Source organism: Salmo trutta, unplaced genomic scaffold, assembly GCF_901001165.1.
Source record: "Salmo trutta unplaced genomic scaffold, fSalTru1.1, whole genome shotgun sequence".
Lineage (NCBI taxonomy): Eukaryota > Metazoa > Chordata > Actinopteri > Salmoniformes > Salmonidae > Salmo > Salmo trutta.
Genome location: NW_021823466.1, coordinates 864,955 through 887,260, shown reverse-complemented (window position 1 = coordinate 887,260; position 22,306 = coordinate 864,955). Strand labels below are relative to the sequence as shown.

General features: G+C 42.4%; 1 protein-coding gene across 1 annotated transcript in view; it reads left to right on the top strand.

Annotated features, from left to right (window-relative positions):
* Positions 1 to 16,112, top strand: part of LOC115191073 (sodium-dependent dopamine transporter) — a 35,693-nt gene extending 19,581 nt beyond the window's left edge. Inside the window, exons 8-15 of the mRNA XM_029749069.1 lie at positions 5,940 to 6,064; positions 7,117 to 7,229; positions 7,619 to 7,747; positions 7,866 to 7,965; positions 12,429 to 12,529; positions 12,750 to 12,917; positions 15,519 to 15,590; positions 16,017 to 16,112. Of these exons, the coding sequence (XP_029604929.1) occupies positions 5,940 to 6,064; positions 7,117 to 7,229; positions 7,619 to 7,747; positions 7,866 to 7,965; positions 12,429 to 12,529; positions 12,750 to 12,917; positions 15,519 to 15,590; positions 16,017 to 16,040 (832 nt within the window). The 3' untranslated portion in view covers positions 16,041 to 16,112. The remainder of the gene's footprint in view (positions 1 to 5,939; positions 6,065 to 7,116; positions 7,230 to 7,618; positions 7,748 to 7,865; positions 7,966 to 12,428; positions 12,530 to 12,749; positions 12,918 to 15,518; positions 15,591 to 16,016) is intronic.
* Positions 16,113 to 22,306: the final 6,194 nt, after the last annotated feature.

The window sequence follows — 22,306 nt, the reverse complement described above, 5'->3', positions numbered from 1 at the left end:
AGTCTGTTCTATAGAGGACAGTATTACCTACTGGCCATGTCTTTAACACCAGTCTGTTCTATAGAGGACAGTAATACCTACTGGCCATGTCTTTAACACCAGTCTGTTCTATAGAGGACAGTAATACCTACTGGCCATGTCTTTAACACCAGTCTGTTCTATAGAGGACAGTAATACCTACTGACCATGTCTTTAACACCAGTCTGTTCTATAGAGGACAGTAATACCTACTGGCCATGTCTTTAACACCAGTCTGTTCTATAGAGGACAGTATTACCTACTGGCCATGTCTTTAACACCAGTCTGTTCTATAGAGGACAGTAATACCTACTGGCCATGTCTTTAACACCAGTCTGTTCTATAGAGGACAGTAATACCTACTGGCCATGTCTTTAACACCAGTCTGTTCTATAGAGGACAGTATTACCTACTGGCCATGTCTTTAACACCAGTCTGTTCTATAGAGGACAGTAATACCTACTGGCCATGTCTTTAACACCAGTCTGTTCTATAGAGGACAGTAATACCTACTGGCCATGTCTTTAACACCAGTCTGTTCTATAGAGGACAGTATTACCTACTGGCCATGTCTTTAACACCAGTCTGTTCTATAGAGGACAGTAATACCTACTGGCCATGTCTTTAACACCAGTCTGTTCTATAGAGGACAGTATTACCTACTGGCCATGTCTTTAACACCAGTCTGTTCTATAGAGGACAGTAATACCTACTGGCCATGTCTTTAACACCAGTCTGTTCTATAGAGGACAGTATTACCTACTGGCCATGTCTTTAACACCAGTCTGTTCTATAGAGGACAGTAATACCTACTGGCCATGTCTTTAACACCAGTCTGTTCTATAGAGGACAGTAATACCTACTGGCCATGTCTTTAACACCAGTCTGTTCTATAGAGGACAGTATACCTACTGGCCATGTCTTTAACACCAGTCTGTTCTATAGAGGACAGTATTACCTACTGGCCATGTCTTTAACACCAGTCTGTTCTATAGAGGACAGTAATACCTACTGGCCATGTCTTTAACACCAGTCTGTTCTATAGAGGACAGTAATACCTACTGGCCATGTCTTTAACACCAGTCTGTTCTATAGAGGACAGTAATACCTACTGGCCATGTCTTTAACACCAGTCTGTTCTATAGAGGACAGTAATACCTACTGGCCATGTCTTTAACACCAGTCTGTTCTATAGAGGACAGTAATACCTACTGGCCATGTCTTTAACACCAGTCTGTTCTATAGAGGACAGTATTACCTACTGGCCATGTCTTTAACACCAGTCTGTTCTATAGAGGACAGTATTACCTACTGGCCATGTCTTTAACACCAGTCTGTTCTATAGAGGACAGTAATACCTACTGGCCATGTCTTTAACACCAGTCTGTTCTATAGAGGACAGTAATACCTACTGGCCATGTCTTTAACACCAGTCTGGTTCTATAGAGGACAGTAATACCTACTGGCCATGTCTTTAACACCAGTCTGTTCTATAGAGGACAGTAATACCTACTGGCCATGTCTTTAACACCAGTCTGTTCTATAGAGGACAGTAATACCTACTGGCCATGTCTTTAACACCAGTCTGTTCTATAGAGGACAGTAATACCTACTGACCATGTCTTTAACACCAGTCTGTTCTATAGAGGACAGTATTACCTACTGGCCATGTCTTTAACACCAGTCTGTTCTATAGAGGACAGTAATACCTACTGGCCATGTCTTTAACACCAGTCTGTTCTATAGAGGACAGTATTACCTACTGGCCATGTCTTTAACACCAGTCTGTTCTATAGAGGACAGTATTACCTACTGGCCATGTCTTTAACACCAGTCTGTTCTATAGAGGACAGTAATACCTACTGGCCATGTCTTTAACACCAGTCTGTTCTATAGAGGACAGTAATACCTACTGGCCATGTCTTTAACACCAGTCTGTTCTATAGAGGACAGTAATACCTACTGGCCATGTCTTTAACACCAGTCTGTTCTATAGAGGACAGTAATACCTACTGGCCATGTCTTTAACACCAGTCTGTTCTATAGAGGACAGTAATACCTACTGGCCATGTCTTTAACACCAGTCTGTTCTATAGAGGACAGTATTACCTACTGGCCATGTCTTTAACACCAGTCTGTTCTATAGAGGACAGTAATACCTACTGGCCATGTCTTTAACACCAGTCTGTTCTATAGAGGACAGTAATACCTACTGGCCATGTCTTTAACACCAGTCTGTTCTATAGAGGACAGTAATACCTACTGGCCATGTCTTTAACACCAGTCTGTTCTATAGAGGACAGTAATTACCTACTGGCCATGTCTTTAACACCAGTCTGTTCTATAGAGGACAGTATTACCTACTGGCCATGTCTTTAACACCAGTCTGTTCTATAGAGGACAGTAATACCTACTGGCCATGTCTTTAACACCAGTCTGTTCTATAGAGGACAGTAATACCTACTGGCCATGTCTTTAACACCAGTCTGTTCTATAGAGGACAGTATTACCTACTGGCCATGTCTTTAACACCAGTCTGTTCTATAGAGGACAGTAATACCTACTGGCCATGTCTTTAACACCAGTCTGTTCTATAGAGGACAGTATTACCTACTGGCCATGTCTTTAACACCAGTCTGTTCTATAGAGGACAGTAATACCTACTGGCCATGTCTTTAACACCAGTCTGTTCTATAGAGGACAGTAATACCTACTGGCCATGTCTTTAACACCAGTCTGTTCTATAGAGGACAGTAATACCTACTGGCCATGTCTTTAACACCAGTCTGTTCTATAGAGGACAGTATTACCTACTGGCCATGTCTTTAACACCAGTCTGTTCTATAGAGGACAGTAATACCTACTGGCCATGTCTTTAACACCAGTCTGTTCTATAGAGGACAGTATTACCTACTGACCATGTCTTTAACACCAGTCTGTTCTATAGAGGACAGTAATACCTACTGGCCATGTCTTTAACACCAGTCTGTTCTATAGAGGACAGTATACCTACTGGCCATGTCTTTAACACCAGTCTGTTCTATAGAGGACAGTAATACCTACTGGCCATGTCTTTAACACCAGTCTGTTCTATAGAGGACAGTAATACCTACTGGCCATGTCTTTAACACCAGTCCTGTTCTATAGAGGACAGTAGTACCTACTGGCCATGTCTTTAACACCAGTCTGTTCTATAGAGGACAGTAATACCTATGGCCATGTCTTTAACACCAGTCTGTTCTATAGAGGACAGTAATTACCTACTGGCCATGTCTTTAACACCAGTCTGTTCTATAGAGGACAGTATTACCTACTGGCCATGTCTTTAACACCAGTCTGGTTCTATAGAGGACAGTAATACCTACTGGCCATGTCTTTAACACCAGTCTGTTCTATAGAGGACAGTATTACCTACTGGCCATGTCTTAACACCAGTCTGTTCTATAGAGGACAGTAATACCTACTGGCCATGTCTTTAACACCAGTCTGTTCTATAGAGGACAGTAATACCTACTGGCCATGTCTTTAACACCAGTCTGTTCTATAGAGGACAGTATTACCTACTGGCCATGTCTTTAACACCAGTCTGTTCTATAGAGGACAGTATTACCTACTGGCCATGTCTTTAACACCAGTCTGTTCTATAGAGGACAGTAATTACCTACTGTCCATGTCTTTAACACCAGTCTGTTCTATAGAGGACAGTAATACCTACTGGCCATGTCTTTAACACCAGTCTGTTCTATAGAGGACAGTAATACCTACTGGCCATGTCTTAACACCAGTCTGTTCTATAGAGGACAGTAATACCTACTGGCCATGTCTTTAACACCAGTCTGTTCTATAGAGGACAGTAATACCTACTGGCCATGTCTTTAACACCAGTCTGTTCTATAGAGGACAGTAATACCTACTGGCCATGTCTTTAACACCAGTCTGTTCTATAGAGGACAGTATTACCTACTGGCCATGTCTTTAACACCAGTCTGTTCTATAGAGGACAGTATTACCTACTGGCCATGTCTTTAACACCAGTCTGTTCTATAGAGGACAGTAATACCTACTGGCCATGTCTTTAACACCAGTCTGTTCTATAGAGGACAGTAATACCTACTGGCCATGTCTTTAACACCAGTCTGTTCTATAGAGGACAGTAATACCTACTGGCCATGTCTTTAACACCAGTCTGTTCTATAGAGGACAGTAATACCTACTGGCCATGTCTTTAACACCAGTCTGTTCTATAGAGGACAGTATTACCTACTGGCCATGTCTTTAACACCAGTCTGTTCTATAGAGGACAGTAATACCTACTGGCCATGTCTTTAACACCAGTCTGTTCTATAGAGGACAGTAATACCTACTGGCCATGTCTTTAACACCAGTCTGTTCTATAGAGGACAGTAATACCTACTGGCCATGTCTTTAACACCAGTCTGTTCTATAGAGGACAGTATTACCTACTGGCCATGTCTTTAACACCAGTCTGTTCTATAGAGGACAGTATTACCTACTGGCCATGTCTTTAACACCAGTCTGTTCTATAGAGGACAGTAATACCTACTGGCCATGTCTTTAACACCAGTCTGTTCTATAGAGGACAGTATTACCTACTGGCCATGTCTTTAACACCAGTCTGTTCTATAGAGGACAGTATTACCTACTGGCCATGTCTTTAACACCAGTCTGTTCTATAGAGGACAGTATTACCTACTGGCCATGTCTTTAACACCAGTCTGTTCTATAGAGGACAGTATTACCTACTGGCCATGTCTTTAACACAGTCTGTTCTATAGAGGACAGTATTACCTACTGGCCATGTCTTTAACACCAGTCTGTTCTATAGAGGACAGTATTACCTACTGGCCATGTCTTTAACACCAGTCTGTTCTATAGAGGACAGTAATACCTACTGGCCATGTCTTTAACACCAGTCTGTTCTATAGAGGACAGTAATACCTACTGGCCATGTCTTTAACACCAGTCTGTTCTATAGAGGACAGTAATACCTACTGGCCATGTCTTTAACACCAGTCTGTTCTATAGAGGACAGTAATACCTACTGGCCATGTCTTTAACACCAGTCTGTTCTATAGAGGACAGTATTACCTACTGGCCATGTCTTTAACACCAGTCTGTTCTATAGAGGACAGTAATACCTACTGGCCATGTCTTTAACACCAGTCTGTTCTATAGAGGACAGTATTACCTACTGGCCATGTCTTTAACACCAGTCTGTTCTATAGAGGACAGTAATACCTACTGGCCATGTCTTTAACACCAGTCTGTTCTATAGAGGACAGTATTACCTACTGGCCATGTCTTTAACACCAGTCTGTTCTATAGAGGACAGTAATACCTACTGGCCATGTCTTTAACACCAGTCTGTTCTATAGAGGACAGTATTACCTACTGGCCATGTCTTTAACACCAGTCTGTTCTATAGAGGACAGTAATACCTACTGGCCATGTCTTTAACACCAGTCTGTTCTATAGAGGACAGTAATACCTACTGGCCATGTCTTTAACACCAGTCTGTTCTATAGAGGACAGTATTACCTACTGGCCATGTCTTTAACACCAGTCTGTTCTATAGAGGACAGTAATACCTACTGGCCATGTCTTTAACACCAGTCTGTTCTATAGAGGACAGTATTACCTACTGGCCATGTCTTTAACACCAGTCTGTTCTATAGAGGACAGTATTACCTACTGGCCATGTCTTTAACACCAGTCTGTTCTATAGAGGACAGTATTACCTACTGGCCATGTCTTTAACACCAGTCTGTTCTATAGAGGACAGTATTACCTACTGGCCATGTCTTTAACTACCAGGTATATGATCTTTAACAGATGTTCCCTGTCTGTTCTGGATCTACCAGGTATGTGAATATTTTGTTGTCATCTACACTCTCTTCCAGAGATGCCATCATCACCAGTTCCATCAACTCCCTGACCAGCTTCTTCTCTGGCTTCGTCATCTTCTCCTTCCTGGGTTACATGTCCCATAAACACAGCGTGCCACTGGACAAGGTGGCCACAGACGGTCAGTAGTCTTAATGCTCTGGACAAGGTGGCCACAGACGGTCAGTAGTCTTAATGCTCTGGACAAGGTGGCCACAGACGGTCAGTAGTCTTAATGCTCTGGACAAGGTGACCACAGACGGTCAGTAGTCTTAATGCCCTGGACAAGGTGACCACAGACGGTCAGTAGTCTTAATGCCCTGGACAAGGTGGCCACAGACGGTCAGTAGTCTTAATGCTCTGGACAAGGTGACCACAGACGGTCAGTAGTCTTAATGCTCTGGACAAGGTGGCCACAGACGGTCAGTAGTCTTAATGCCCTGGACAAGGTGACCACAGACGGTCAGTAGTCTTAATGCTCTGGACAAGGTGACCACAGACGGTCAGTAGTCTTAATGCCACTGGACAAGGTGGCCACCGACGGTCAGTAGTCTTAATGCTCTGGACAAGGTGGCCACAGACGGTCAGTAGTCTTAATGCTCTGGACAAGGTGACCACAGACGGTCAGTAGTCTTAATGCCCTGGACAAGGTGACCACAGACGGTCAGTAGTCTTAATGCTCTGGACAAGGTGACCACAGACGGTCAGTAGTCTTAATGCTCTGGACAAGGTGACCACAGATGGTCAGTAGTCTTAATGCTCTGGACAAGGTGACCACAGACGGTCAGTAGTCTTAATGCTCCGGACACTTTTCTCAGATAATGATGGAGACCTGAAATTATTGTTTTGTTCTTTATAAAAAAATAGTTAGATGTATTGACATTTCCAATAGATTTTTCAGCCAAACATTATTTGTGTGTGGGATCTCTAAATTGATGTCATGTCCACTTGTCTTTCTGACATGCAATATTAAATGTTGTTTATCTACATCAAAATGTTTAGCTGCTCTGGGCTTGGTGTCAAGGCTGATTGGAAATCTATATGTGTTTATCAGCACAAATCAATCATGTGGTCGACATTGTCACCGCTGTTGATTAAACAAATGATTAAACAAAAGTCACGTCAATGTGATCTAGCTGTTTGATTAACACTAGATAACTAAATCATTCATCTGTGTTGTTGTGTCCCATACAGGTCCTGGTCTGGTGTTCATCATCTACCCAGAGGCCATTGCAACATTACCAGGATCATCAGTGTGGGCAGTTATCTTCTTCATCATGTTGTTGACTCTGGGCATCGACAGTGCTGTGAGTACACCACTCACCATTATAGAACCAACTATGAACTGATGAACCTCCAGTTTCTGAGGTGCCAACATGCTACAGGCTAGCAGTGACAAACCCTACTCCTGGGGAGATAACAGGTGTGCAGGCTTTTAGTCCGACCCAGCAGGATCAGGACTGGCTAATCCTGCTATAGGTAAAGTGCAAGGACCAAGTTCAGCTAAATTATGGTGTTTTATGTTTTCTGTTCTGTGTTCTCTGTTCTGTGTTCTGTGTTCTGTGTTCTATGTTCTCTGTTCTGTGCTCTGTGTTCTATGTTCTATGTTCTCTGTTCTGTGTTCTGTGTTCTGTGTTCTATGTTCTATGTTCTCTGTTCTGTGTTCTGTGTTCTGTGTTCTGTCTCTTGTCTCTAGATGGGAGGGATGGAGTCAGTGATCACAGGATTGATGGATGAGTTCAAGTTTCTCCACAAACACCGGGAACTCTTCACCCTCTTCATCGTTGTATCCACCTTCCTCATCTCACTGTTCTGTGTCACTAATGTAAGTGGACGAAAAAGATGTGTGTGTAAAGTTATTTCTCAAGCATCTAAGGAATTTGCATGAATGACACATGGCTAATATAAGAGACATCAAATGGAACCTCTCCTCTCCTCTCCAGGGTGGTATCTATGTGTTCACTCTGCTGGACCATTTTGCTGCTGGGACATCCATTCTCTTTGGAGTGCTTATTGAGGCCATCGGCATCGCCTGGTTCTACGGTGAGGAGGGGGGAGGAGGGGAGAGGCGGTGGGGGGGAGGAAGAGGGGAGGAGCAGGAGGAGGGGGAAGGAGCGGAACGAGGAAAGGGACAGGAAGGGGTGCTCCTGCCTAGTTATACGGTGAGGTGTAGGGAGCAGGAGGAGGGGTAGCGGGAGGAGAAGGGACTCCTTCCTGATTCTACAGAAGAAGAGGGTTAAGGAGGAGATGGGATGGCGGGAACGGGACTCCTGTCTTGTTTTACAGAAGAAGAGGAGTGAGGATGGGTGAGTAGGGAGTGGGGGGAGTGAGGAGGGAGGAGGAGGGAGGAGGTGAGGAGTGAGGAGGGAGGAGGAGGGAGGAGTGAGGAGGGAGAAGGAGGGAGGGAGGAAGGAAGAGGTGAGGAGTGAGGAGGGAGAAGGAGGGAGGGAGGAAGAGGTGAGGAGTGAGGAGGGAGAAGGAGGGAGGAGTGAGGAGGGAGAAGGAGGGAGGGAGGAGGAGGTGAGGAGTGAGGAGGGAGAAGGAGGGAGGGAGGAAGAGGTGAGGAGTGAGGAGGGAGAAGGAGGGAGGGAGGAAGGAGGAGGTGAGGAGGGGAGACTCTTAGCTCTTCATGGCCAGCCAAGCTGATGCCCTATTAGGCCAGTGATAGGGTCTGATGGGATATCAGTCTGGATATTCCTCTGCTGTGCCGCCATGCAACACCATCTCATTAGCTGTCAGAGGACCGGGAGGTAAAAAAGCCTGTCTCTGGTGTGTTTCTGCCACTCAGAGTGTATGGTCCATATTACTATTTAGTGTTTAGGTGTTTGGAGTGGACAGAGACATATTAGAGCCAAATAATAGTGTATTGATATTGAATATCTGAGGTCAACATCCCCAGTCTGTGGTGTAAAGATGGACTTTTTGTTGGTCTATTGTGATTCTGATGATACTTGGATGTCAGAAATATAAACTTGGCTGATGGAAGATTCCCTTGTGCCGTGCATTTCAATTCTAACTTAAAGGCATAATTACAAAATTACACGTTAGTTTCCTAATCCCTGTAAAACAGTCTATGGACAAGGTATGACAGCAATCCATGCTTTGGTTTTATTTCCCTGGCACTGTTTCCAAATGCTAACATTTTAGCATTTGTTTCACAAATGCCATTCAAGTCATGGGTAATAGCATAATAATACGATAATAGCGTTTCTCGAGCATCATTTTCAAATCATCTGAAAGTATCTCAAATTGATTGTGGAGCCCAACAAAGTCACTTATAAGATAATTCCATCCAATTGACGCCAGATTTTCATGTGAATATTCTCAAATCGGCATAATACGCATAAAACAATATGCTAATTTTCCCACCAGAGATGTGTTTACATCAAATTGACTTGTTTGGCGCCGACAGAGATGGCTGCCTCGCTTCGCGTTCTTAGGAAACTATGCAGCATTTTGTTTTTTTATGCAGTACGTATTTTTTACACTGTTACCCCAGGAAATCTTAGGTTTTATTACATACAGTCAGGAGGAACTATTGGATATAAGAGCAACGTCAACTCACCAACATTACGACCAGGAATACGACTTTCCCGAAGCGGATCCTCTGTTTGGTCCACCACCCAGGACAATGGATCGGATCTCAGTAGGCGACCCAAAACAACGGCGCCGCAGAAGGGGCAGACGGAGCGGTCTTCTGGTCAGGCTCCGTAGACGGGCACATCGCTCACCGCTCCCGAGTATACTACTCGCCAATGTCCAGTCTCTTGACAACAAGGTAGACAAAATTTGAGCAAGGGTTGCCTTCCAGAGAGACATCAGGGATTGTAACATTCTCTGTTTCACGGAAACATGGCTCACTCGGGATACGTTATCAGAGTCGGTACAGCCACCCGGTTTCTTCCAGCATCGCACCGACAGAAACAAACATCTCTCTGGTAAGAAGAAGGGCGGGGGTGTATGCCTTATGATTAACGACTCGTGGTGTGATCATAACAACATACAGGAACTCAAGTCCTTTTGTTCACCTGACCTAGAATTACTTACGATCAAATGCCGACCTCATTATCTACCAAGATAATTCTCTTCGATTATAATCACAGCCGTGTATATCCCCCCCAAGCAGACACCTTGACGGCCCTGAAAGAACTTCATTGGACTCTATGTAAACTGGAAACCACAGATCCTGAGGCTGCATTTATTGTAGCTGGGGATTTTAACAAGGCTAATCTGAAAACAAGGCTCCCTAAATTTTATCAGCATATCGAATGCGTGACCCGGTCTGGCAACACCCTGAATCATTACTACTCTAATTTCCACGATGCATACAAAGCCCTCCCTCACCCTCCTTTCGGCAAATCTGACCACGACTCCATTTTGTTGCTCCCAGCCTATAGACAGAAACTAAAACAGGAAATGCCCGTGCTCAGGTCTGTTCAACGCTGGTTTGACCAATCTGATTCCACGCTTCAAGATTGCTTCGATCACGTGGACTGGGATATGTTCTGGATAGCATCGGACAATAACGTTGATGTATACGCTGGTGAGCGAGTTTATTAGCGAGTGCATTGGTGGCTGCTGCTAACATACTGACTAATCTCTAGCCACTTTAGTAATTAAAAATTGCATGTAATAAATATATCACTAGCCACTTTAAACACTGCCACTTTATATAATGTTTACATATCCTACATTACTCATCTCATATGTATATACTGTACTCTATACCATCTACTGCATCCTGCCTATGCGGTTCTATACCATCGCTCATCCATATATATTTTTTTATGTACATATTCTTATTCATTCCTTTAAACTTGTGTGTATAAGGTAATTGTTGTGGAATTGTTAGGTTATATTACTCGTTAGATATTACTGCATGGTCGGAACTAGAAGCACAAGCATTTCGCTACACTCGCATTAACACCTGCTAACCACATGTATGTGACCAATAAAATTGAGGCTGTGTGTGAATATGTAGTACACATTAACATAACTTTTGCTGTTCGATTCCCATGTACTGAACAAACGAATTTCCATCACATTTTCAACTTCACTGATGGTTTTGTCACAACAAATGTTGCATTATATGTTATGTGTGTGTGGGGGGGGAAGGAATGTGTGTGTGTGTGTGTGTGTGTGTGTGTGTGTGTGTGTGTGTGTGTGTGTGTGTGTGTGTGTGTGTGTGTGTGTGTGTGTGTGCTCTAGCCAACAGTGCAGGTAGGCTACCTTCAGAGATCATTATGGATAAGAGCCAGATTTGTACTGGTCAAACGGCAGCCAAGCCTCGATCATCATGTCACCAGAATAAGACCCTCGATGTTTAATGAAAAGGAGCATCAAGCTCATCACCGTAGTTTTGCAGGTCTTTTTCTTTATACTTTCTTGAGTGTACACTACAGTACGAGCAACTTGCTTTGCACAGATAACACTGAAGTTATCTGAAAACCCACAGGCATTTACAGTAACGTCTCCAGAGTGAGATCAGGTTATAAAAAGAACGTCTCCAAAGCTCACTTCTGGTTCAGCGTGCTGGTCTGACCTACTATACTGCTGGTCAGATCAATAGTGGGGTCCAGACAGTGCTGTGTGTGTGTGTGTGTGTGTGTGTGTGTGTGTGTGTGTGTGTGTGTGTGTGTGTGTGTGTGTGTGTGTGTGTGTGTGTGTGTGTGTGTGTGTGTGTGTGTGCGTACATGCGTGCATGTGCATTCGTGTTTGTGTTTGTCTATGTCTAACCAGCCTTGTGGCTCTGGGGTCAGTGTGGTCAGCTTGCTGCCCTGCCATGGTGGCCTCAGCCTGGGAGGGCGGACTACTTTAGCCCCAGGCTTCTCCGGGCCTTTTCCCTGGCTCCATCTCTACTGACAGGTGGCTGTGGCCCCCTGTGCCCCTCCACAGGAACAGCTGCCTGCTCTCCATAGGCTGCAGTCACATTGGGATTGTGCCTGGGCTTTGAGAAGTGCCTCCCAGGCAAGGAACAAAGAGAGAAGGTTGAGTGAGGAGAAACCTAGATGAGGAAAGGGACTTGATGCTGGTGGTATTAAACACGCTACCCAGAATGTTAATATCCTTGTATTTCAAATGTACTGTCGTTTCCTCAAAACGAGAGAACACAAAGTAACGCAACATTGTTGACAACTATTGTTCATCCTCAAGGCTTCCTGTCTGCTGTGGTATAAACTTCCCCTTTCCCTCTCTTTGCTCTGTGAATGACTACTCAAGGGTTTTGATCAGGGTAAAGGTTCAATTCGAATGAAAAGGTAGTCAATTCAGGAAGTGCCCCGATTTTAAACTTCAAAAATTGAGATTTTTTTTGTTGTTGAAATAAATAGCTTTTACTTTTAAGTCTATTGAGAAGTCATTGAAAATAGATGGTCTTTTTTTAAACTATATACTTCCTGAATTGACAGCTTTCAATTTGAATTGAAATTTGAATTGATCCCAACCCTGGTTTTAATGACGAACCGTCACACGTTTTTAACTGCTATGGTTTGAACTATTCCCTTCAGGAGTGGATCGCTTCAGCGATGACATTGAGGAGATGATCGGACAGAGACCAGGCCTGTACTGGAGACTGTGCTGGAAGTTTGTCAGCCCATGCTTCCTCCTGGTGAGTTCATAAAGAGAGAAACACCTGGGTCAAACATGTCAAATACCTTTAGTTTACCTGGTGCAATGGAACCAGTTGAATAGTCTATGCAGCTCTCACTCATGCACACCAAGGTCTAGGCACTAACTACAGTTTGCTAGCTTCAGTAGAGGCTAGTCCATAAGTGTCCTTATGACTTGAAACAGGAAGTGTCCTAACCCCAAACCCTCTGTTTCTCCAGTTCATGGTGGTGGTGAGCTTCGCGACCTTTAACCCTCCTAACTACGGGACGTACACGTTTCCCATATGGGCCAACATGATTGGCTGGTGCTTGGCTATATCCTCCATGACCATGGTGCCTCTCTATGCCATCTACAAGATGTGCACCTTACCTGGGAAGTTCTGTGATGTAAGTCTGGTTCATATAAGTCTGGTTTATATAAGTCTGGTTTATATAAGTCTGATGTTTAACAGAGCCATAACAGAGCCATCTACCAGATGTGCACCTTACCTGGGAAGTTCTGTGATGTAAGTCTGGTTTATATAAGTCTGGTTTATATAAGTCTGGTTTATATAAGTCTGATGTTTAACAGATGTGCACCTTACCAGGGAAGTTCTGTGATGTAAGTCTGGCTTATATAAGTCTGGTTTATATAAGTCTGATTTATATCAAATGAAATTGTATTAGTCACATACACATGGTTAGCAGATGTTATTGTGAGTGTAGTGAAATGCTTATGCTTCTAGATCCGACAGTGTAGCAGTATCTAACAGGTAATATCTAACAATTCCACAAGAAAACCTAATACACATAAACTAGTAAAGGAATGGGATGAGAATATATAAGTATAAAATATATGGATGAGCAGTGACAGAGTGGCTAAGATGCAGTAGATAGTAAAGAATAGATAGTGACGGATACAGTATACATACATATGAGATGAGTAATGCGAGATATGTAAACATTCTTACAGTAGCATTACTAAAATTACTAGTGTTCCATTTATTAAAGTGGCCAATGATATCAAGTCTGTAGGTAGGCAGCCACCTCTCTGTGCTAGTGATGGCTGTTTAACAATCTGATGGCCTTGAGATAGAAGCTGTTTTTCAATCTCTCGGTCCCAGCTTTGATGCACCTGTACTGACCTCACCTTCTGGATGGAAGCAGGGTGAACAGGCAGTGGCTCGGGTGGTTATTGTCCTTGATGATATTTTTTGCCTTCCTGTGACATCGGGTGCTGTAGGTGTCCTGGAGGGCGGGTAGTTTTCCCCCGGTGATGTGTTGGGCAGACTGCACCACCCTCTGGATGGCCTTGCGGTTATGGGCGGAGCAGCTGCCGTACCAGGCGGTGAAACAGCCCGACAGGATGCTCTCGATTGTGCATCTGTAAAAGTTAGTGAGGGTTTTCGGTGACAAGGCACTTTTTTTCAGCCTCCTGAGGTTGAAGAAGCGCTGTTGCGCCTTCTTCACCACACTGTCTGTGTGGGTGGACCATTTCAGTTTGTGATGTGTAAACTGAGGAACTTAAAACTTTCCACCTTCTCTACTACTGTCCCGTCGATGTGGATAGGGGGATGCTCCCTCTGCTGTTTCCTGAAGTCCACAATCAGCTCTTTTGTTTTGTTGACATTGCGTTAGAGGTTGTTTTCCTGACACCACACTCCCAGGGCCCTCACCTCCTCCCTGTAGGCCGTCTCGTCATTGTTGGTAATCAAGCCTACCACTGTAGTGTCGTCTGCAAACTTGATGATTGAGTTGGAGGCGTTCGTGGCCATGCAGTCATGGGTGAACAGGGAGTACAGGAGGGGGCTGAGAACGCACCCTTGTGGGGCCCCAGTGTTGAGGATCAGTGGAGTGGAGATGTTGTTTCCTACCTTCACCACCTGGTTGCTGCCCGTCAGAAAGTACAGGACCCAGTTGCACAGGGTGGGATCGAGACCCAGGGTCTCAAGCTTAATTACGAGTTTGGAGGGTACTATGGTGTTAAATGCTGAGCTGTAGTCGATGAACAGCATTCTTACATAGGTATTCCTCTTGTCCAGATGGGATAGGGCAGTGTGCAATGTGATGGCGATTGCATCGTCTGTGGACCTAAGTCGTAGAATTCTTGGTCATCTTCACGAACCCTGGCTAACAAGTTGAATCAGCAACACAAAATTTGGTTTAATTTCTTATTTACTAAATACCTAAACAATCACACAGAATTACACATACACAGGATGGGTCATACATTGATTACTAATTGTGTCATAAAGAAAACGTCCCTGGCGGACGGAACAGATATGACGGCTGGTTACACACAGAAAGGGGGTTGGGTTTTGAATGAAAGAGCGGGAAGACTGAGGAACAAAGGAATTTGGTCTCTGATCAGACCTTGTGAAGCTCTGCTATCGTAAATACAGAATATTATGCATTCTAAATAACCGCCCATTTGGAAAAGGAATATTTACTCTGAGCTGCGCTTCAGTAGGTTGGTCGTAGATGGAAGGCCGTGTTGCCCAACAGAGATCTTCCGGTCCTCTGAAGAATGTCTGGTAGAACGGATGACAACTGATCTGGTATCATATTCTTTAAGTACCAACACATATTTTCAACTGGTTGGATTACCGAAATATGGTTCTTTTCCCCCCACCTTTTGATGTTACCAGACTCTCTCTCAATGTTAACAAAGGGCTTTCCAAGAGTCTCGCTGTGGAGTAGAGAGAGCGGAAAGAGGGGAAGGTATTTATGGGCTTCAGAAACCTGACCAACAGGCCAACGTCATCACAGCTACTATGGGGATTTAGCAGACACCTTTAACCAAAGTGATGCCCACTTTTATCCACATCAATGCACAGAAATGTCAACACTGACATTGACACATATATATTTGGGTATGTGAGCAATATGGCTGATGAGCTATAACATCACCAGTAAATATGAATATCCAGCTTGGTAATGCACAATGACTTGTATAAGGAAGACAAGTTAGTTTCTTTGGTAACTGATTCTCGTGCTGTCTTCCTGTAGAGACTGGCCTACGCCATAACGCCTGAGCACGAACACCACTTGGTGGATAACGGAGAAGTTAGGAGGTTTACGGTAAGCTGCTCTTCACTATTTACTTGATGTTACTTAACCTCCCCTACTTACCTTACCTTACCTTACCTTACCTTACCTTACCTTACCTTACCCTACCTTACCTTACCCTGCCTTACCTTACCTTGCCTTGCCTTGCCTTGCCTTGCCCTGCCTTACCTTGCCTTGCCTTGCCTTGCCTTGCCGTGCCTTGCCGTGCCTTGCCGTGCCTTGCCTTGCCTTGCCTTGCCTTGCCTTGCCTTGCCTTGCCTTGCCTTGCCTTGCCTTGCCTTGCCTTGCCTTGCCTTGCCTTACCTTAGCTTAGCTTAGCTTAGCTTAGCTTAGCTTAGCTTAGCTTAGCTTAGCTTAGCTTACCTTACCTTACCTTACCTTACCTTACCTTACCCTTACCTTAGTGTATTTATTGTCCTTTCCCATTGGTTTCCACAGCTCCAACACTGGATGGTGATCTGAGCCCAGGAAGAATACAGAGATGTCCATTCACATGGAGGATGGAGGGATAGAGGGAGGGATGGATGGATAGAGAGAGGGATGGATGGAGGGATGGAGAGAGAGAGGGAGGGATGGATGGATAGAGAGAGGGAAAGATAGAGGGAGTGATGGATGGGTGGAGAGAGAGAGGGAGGGATAGAGGGAGGGATGGATGGAGAGAGGGAGGGAGAGAGAGATAGAGGGAGGGAGGGATGGAGAGAGAGATGGAAGGATAGAGGGAGGGATAGAGGGATGGATGGATGGATAGAGAGATGGAGGGATAGAGGGAGGGATAGAGGGATGGATAGAGGGATGGATGGAGAGAGAGAGGGAGGGAGAGAGAGATAGAGGGAGGGAGGGATGGAGAGAGAGATGGAGGGATAGAGGGAGGGATAGAGGGATGGATAGAGGGATGGATGGATAGAAGGAGGCACAGCAGACATGTGAGGAGAGTATATACCGTAACAAGAGGAGAGAGGAGTGTTTGAAATGCCAACCAAGCTGTCAAATCGTAGTGGTCTTTCATTTCCTCAATGGACGTGTGGTTGTGTGCTGTGATCTAGATCAGGATGTTGGTGACGTTCGGTCAAAACATCACTAAATATCAATCTTAAACTATGACTGTTATGATTATGGATAATACACCAATATATTGATGTTTATTTTGTGAGCTGAGAAAAATCTGAGCGTTTGGTTAGTGTAAAATCCTGATGAAATATCATATGATTATCTGTTGTAGAGGTAACTAAGATGTATATATTTATTGTATTTATTCTGTATTTATTACAGAAACAATATGTCATAGCCAATAACAAAATGACATTCCTGCATTCAACTGTATCTGAAAGTGTACATGTTTTAAATGAAGTTTGGTACAACACATAACCGTTACATAGTAAGCTAGATTTTTGTATTTCGCCAACAGTTTCCTTTGACACTTGAAAAATGTGTTGTCTGTTACTTCTCCTGTGAAAATGTTTCCAAATGTACCGTGGGTCCAAAATGATTGACACCCTTGATAAAGATGAGAAAAAAATAAATATTAAATAAATGATATAAATACTGAGCTATATTGTATGCTAATTTTATTTATTATATTATTTTATACTAATACAATTGCTCAGAGAAAGAGATTTTGTTTAACAAGTAATACTTTTTCCTCCAAGGTAGGGGTCAAAATAATTGACACATGTCTTGGTACTGGGTAAAGTTCATGATGCCGTTGACCTTAACAAGGATCCCAGGATCAAGGGAAGCTAAATAGCCCCATAACATCACAGATCCACCACCATATTTTACAGTAGGTAAAGAGCTCTATTTTCATGTCAACCAACTAATGTATACACCTGTAATTTGATACATGGCACTGGCACTTGGACTGGAGCCGGTGCTGTGGTCAGATGGTATGAATAATTAAATAATACATATCTTTGGCCAATCACACGCATAAGCAGAAAAGAACCCCATACCTACTGTAAAATACTGTGCTGGATCTTTGGTGTTATGGGACTAAATTGCTTCCACTGGTCCAAGAGCTGGTCCAAGAGCCCTTGTTATGGTCAACAGCATCGTGAACTTTACCCAGTACCAAGACATTTTAGCCAAAAACCCTGGTTGTCTCTGCCAGGAGGCTGAAACTTGGCCACAAGTAGATCTTCCAGCAAGACGATAACCCCAAGCGCACATCAAAATCCACAAAGAAATGATTCATTAGCCACAAAATAATTTTGTTTTGCAATGGCCCTCTCAGTCTCCAGACTTGAACCCTATTGAAAACCTGTGGTGTGAATTGAAGAGAGCCGGTCCATAAGCACAGACAGAGGACATCAAGGATCTGAAAGGATTCTGTATGGAGGACTGTTCTAAGATCTCTCCTAATGTGTTCTAGAATCTCAGAAAACATTCTAGAATAAGTCTCAGTACCTTTATCCTCACAAGGTGTTCTAGAATCTCAGAAAACATTCTAGAATAAGTCTCAGTACCTTTATCCTCACAAGGTGTTCTAGAATCTCAGAAAACATTATAGTAAAAGGCTCAGTGGCGGAATATTTGCACGGTTAGACATTGAAAAGTATTGAAAACAAGGGGTGTCAATAAATTTGACCGATACTTTTGAGAAAACATTCTCCGAGCAATTGTATTTGTATAAATAATGTAATTTCCCAATTTGTTGGAACATTCAATATAGCTCAGTATTTGAATAATTTATTTTATACAGTAATTTTCAAGGGTGTCAATAATTTCAGGGTGTTTATATATTGTATTATTATGGCAACTTAAGCAACACAAAATGACCTGCGTTTAGTAACAAAACTCTTCAGATCTATCATGGGCTACCAAGTGGCGCGGTGGTCTAAGGCACTGCATCTCAGTGCTAGCGGTGTCACTACAGACACCCTGGTTCAATTCCAGGCTGAATCACAACCGGCCATGATTGGGAGTCCCATAGGGTGGTACACAATTGGCCCAGCATCGTCTGGGTTTGGCCGGTCTAGGCCGTCACTGTAAATAAGTTTGCTCTTAACTGACTTGCCTAGTTAAATTAAAAAACATATATATTAAATAGAAGCTTGACTTAAATAAATTCCAGAAGGACTGTCTTTGAAAAGATAGTTCAATCTTCAAAACTCTAAAATCTCTTTTTTTTTAAGCGATAGCAATATGTACGACTTTCAAGACAGCCATTAAGATAGCATGCTAGTTGTCTCAAGCCATGTGTTCCATTTATCCGATAAATATGACCAATACAGTTCATTATTAATACGATGGACAGTTAGAAAAAGATACATTTTTGGCCCCCGTAAATAATAAGCTGTATTAAATGGACTGACCTCAACCCAAGACATTAGCTGTCTTAAAGAGCACTTTAGTCCCTATATAGTACACTGCTTTTGACCAGAGCCCTAGTCCAAAATAGTCCCCTGAATAGGGTGCATCCAACATTATAGTTTAGTGCAGGGGTGTCAAACTCATTCTATGACGGGCCTAGTGTCTGCAGGTTTTTAGTTTTTCCTTTCAATTAAGATCTAGACAACCAGGTGAGGGGAGTTCCTCACTAATTAGTGACCTGAATTCATCAATCAAGTACAAGGGAGGAGCGAAAACCCGCAGACACTCGACCCTCTGTGGAATGAGTTTGACACATGTGGTTTAGTGCAATACTGTAGTGCACCAGAATCTAAGTAAACCAAAGAAAACTGACGTGGACACAGAGATATATCTAATGAGGGGGGCTTATATAGTCCTGTTTCTCTGGATGTACAAATTGGTAACTTGTACAAGGTGTGAAATTGGTTGTGTTTTTGTTGTTGTTGCGTATCTCATTCCCCTGAGAGTGGGCAGAACAAAGTATTTTCACCTTGTCGTCTCGGGGATTCGATCCGGAAATCTTTTAATTGCAGGCCCAAACGCTCCTAACCACCAGGCTACCTACCTGATCTATGGTTCCCCTGTTACAGAGATAATATAGAGTTCATGAAGATGTCTTATTTATTGGCACCTCTATTTGACCTAGATCATTTGTGTGTATGTATTGATTTGTAGGCTACGTGTGCCTTTTAAAAAAAATGTATGTAGTTCTGTCCTTGAGCTGTTCTTGTCTATTAATGTCCTGTATAATGTCATGTTTCATGTTCTGTGTGGACCCCAGGAAGAGGAGCTGCTGCTTTAGCAGTAACTAATGGGGATCCATAATAAAATACCAAACATCAAAATGTGTTGGGTAACATGGCCATAGCCCTCCATCACATGTCTCTTAACAGGCTATTTTGAAACAGAAACAGCTAACAGCCAATTATCTGAATTCCTCTACAAAGCACATAAGGTTTAATTGTTAACAGGAAAGTGTTCAAATATTCAAGACTGTTTAAAAGCAGATTTTTTTATTTTAAACGACATATGTACTGTAATCTATTACGTATATTCTGTATACTGTATTTGTGTAATTCAATTTAACTTTTACATTTAGAGGGGCTTCTATTGTCCTACGATGGTATTAAATGTAACTTTTAGATGGGCTTGTATTGTCTTGAAATGGTATCAAATGTAACTTTTAGAGGGGCTTGTATTGTCTTGAAATGGTATCAAATGTAACTTTTAGAGGGGCTTCTATTGTCTTGAAATGGTATCAAATGTAACTTTTAGAGGGGCTTGTATTGTCTTGAGATGGTATTTGACAAGCTGTTTATGTGCTCATGCTGAGGGGGAAGTGGTGCCTTGTGGTGTTATATTTTCTACTGTAAATCACAAAAATACTAAATAAATGTTGCCAGGTGACCTAAAATCTTCAATATTCAAAATTTTGTTTAGGTATTCTCTCATTCTCTCTCTCTCTCTCTCTCTCTCTCTCTCTCTCTCTCTCTCTCTCTCGCTCTCTCTCTCTCTCTCTCTCTCTGTCTCTCTCTCTCTCTGTCTCTCTCTCTCTCTCTCTCTCTCTGTCTCTCTCTCACTCTCTCTCTCTCTCTGTCTCTCTCTCTCTCTGTCTCTCTGTATCTGTCTGTCTGTCTCTCTCTCTCATCATAAGTAGTGCATTATACAGAGTGAAGAGGGTCTTATATTGAAAACCTGTGTATATGATGTATATGTACATGAGTTCCATAGTGCCCTCCATCTCACCTTTCCTAAACGTATTTTGGTCAGATGCCCCCATGAGCCATAATGCACCTCCACCTGCAGTGGGTAGTGCAACCAGCCTCTGGACAATCCAATCAAATCCAATGTTAAACTTGGGGTCCCTGCGGGACGGTTGAGCTAATGTAGGCTAATGCGATTAGCAGGAGGTTGGAAGTAACAAGAACATTTCCCAGGACATAGACATATCTGTTATTGGCTGAAAGCTTAAATTCTTGTTAATCTAACGGTACTGTCCAATTTACAGTAGTTATTGCAGTGAAAGAATACAATGCTATTGCTTGAGGAGAGTGCACAGTTTTGAACATGAAAAGTTATTAAGAAACAAATTAGGCACATTTGGGCAGTCTTGATACAACATTTTGAACAGAAATGCAATGGTTCCTTGGATCAGTCTAAAACTTTTCACATACACTACTGCCATCTAGTGGACAATATCTTAATTGCACCTGGGCTGGAATAATACATTATGGCCTTTCTCTTGCATTTCAAAGATGATGGTACAAACAAAAATAATACAAAAAAAACGTTGTTTTTTTCTTTGTATTATCTTTTACCAGATTTAATGTGTTATATTCGCCTACATTCCTTTCATATTTCCACAAACATTAAAGTGTTTCCTTTCAAATGGTACCAAGAATATGCATATCCTTGCTTCAGGGCCTGAGCTACAGGCAGTTAGATTTGGGTTTGTCATTTTAGGCGAAAATTGAAAAAAAGGGGCCCATCCTTAAGAGGTTTTAAGGAAAGGAGTCACTTCAGACAAATGTATGTTTTTGTTTAATATATAATATATACCAATAATATAATAAAATATTAGGATGTTAAGGACAGGACTCACATCAGACAAATGTATGTTTTTGTTTAATATATAATATATACCAATAATATAATAAAATATTAGGATGTTAAGGACAGGACTCACATCAGACAAATGTATGTTTTTGTTTAATATATAATATATACCAATAATATAATAAAATATTAGGATGTTAAGGACAGGACTCACTTCAGACAAATGTATGTTTTTGTTTAATATATAATATATACCAATAATATAATAAAATATTAGGATGTTAAGGACAGGACTCACTTCAGACAAATGTATGTTTTTGTTTAATATATAATATATACCAATAATATAATAAAATATTAGGATGTTAACGACAGGACTCACTTCAGACAAATGTTTGCTTTTGATTGATAACCCCCCCACTTAAACAGACAGAGAGAGAGAAGCCAAGGGGTCAACATTTAGGCTAGAGACCTTTATCTGGAGAGCAACCCAATCAACAGAACATAGACCTTATAGCTGACTGTCAAACTGTCAATGCACTGTTCTGCATCCCTTCAACAACTCTTCAGACAAACACAGGCTACAGACAATTATGTTTGATCAATACAAAATGACTAACTGAAATAGGTTTTCTCTTTAAGACAAAGATAGACATTAAAGTCATGTTTGATCTATACAAAATGACTAACTGAAATAGGTTTTCTCTTTAAGACAAGATAGACATTAAAGTAATGTTTGGTCAATACAAAATGACTAACTGAAATAGGTTTTCTCTTTAAGACAAAGATAGACATTAAAGTCATGTTTGCCAGAAGGAAAACAT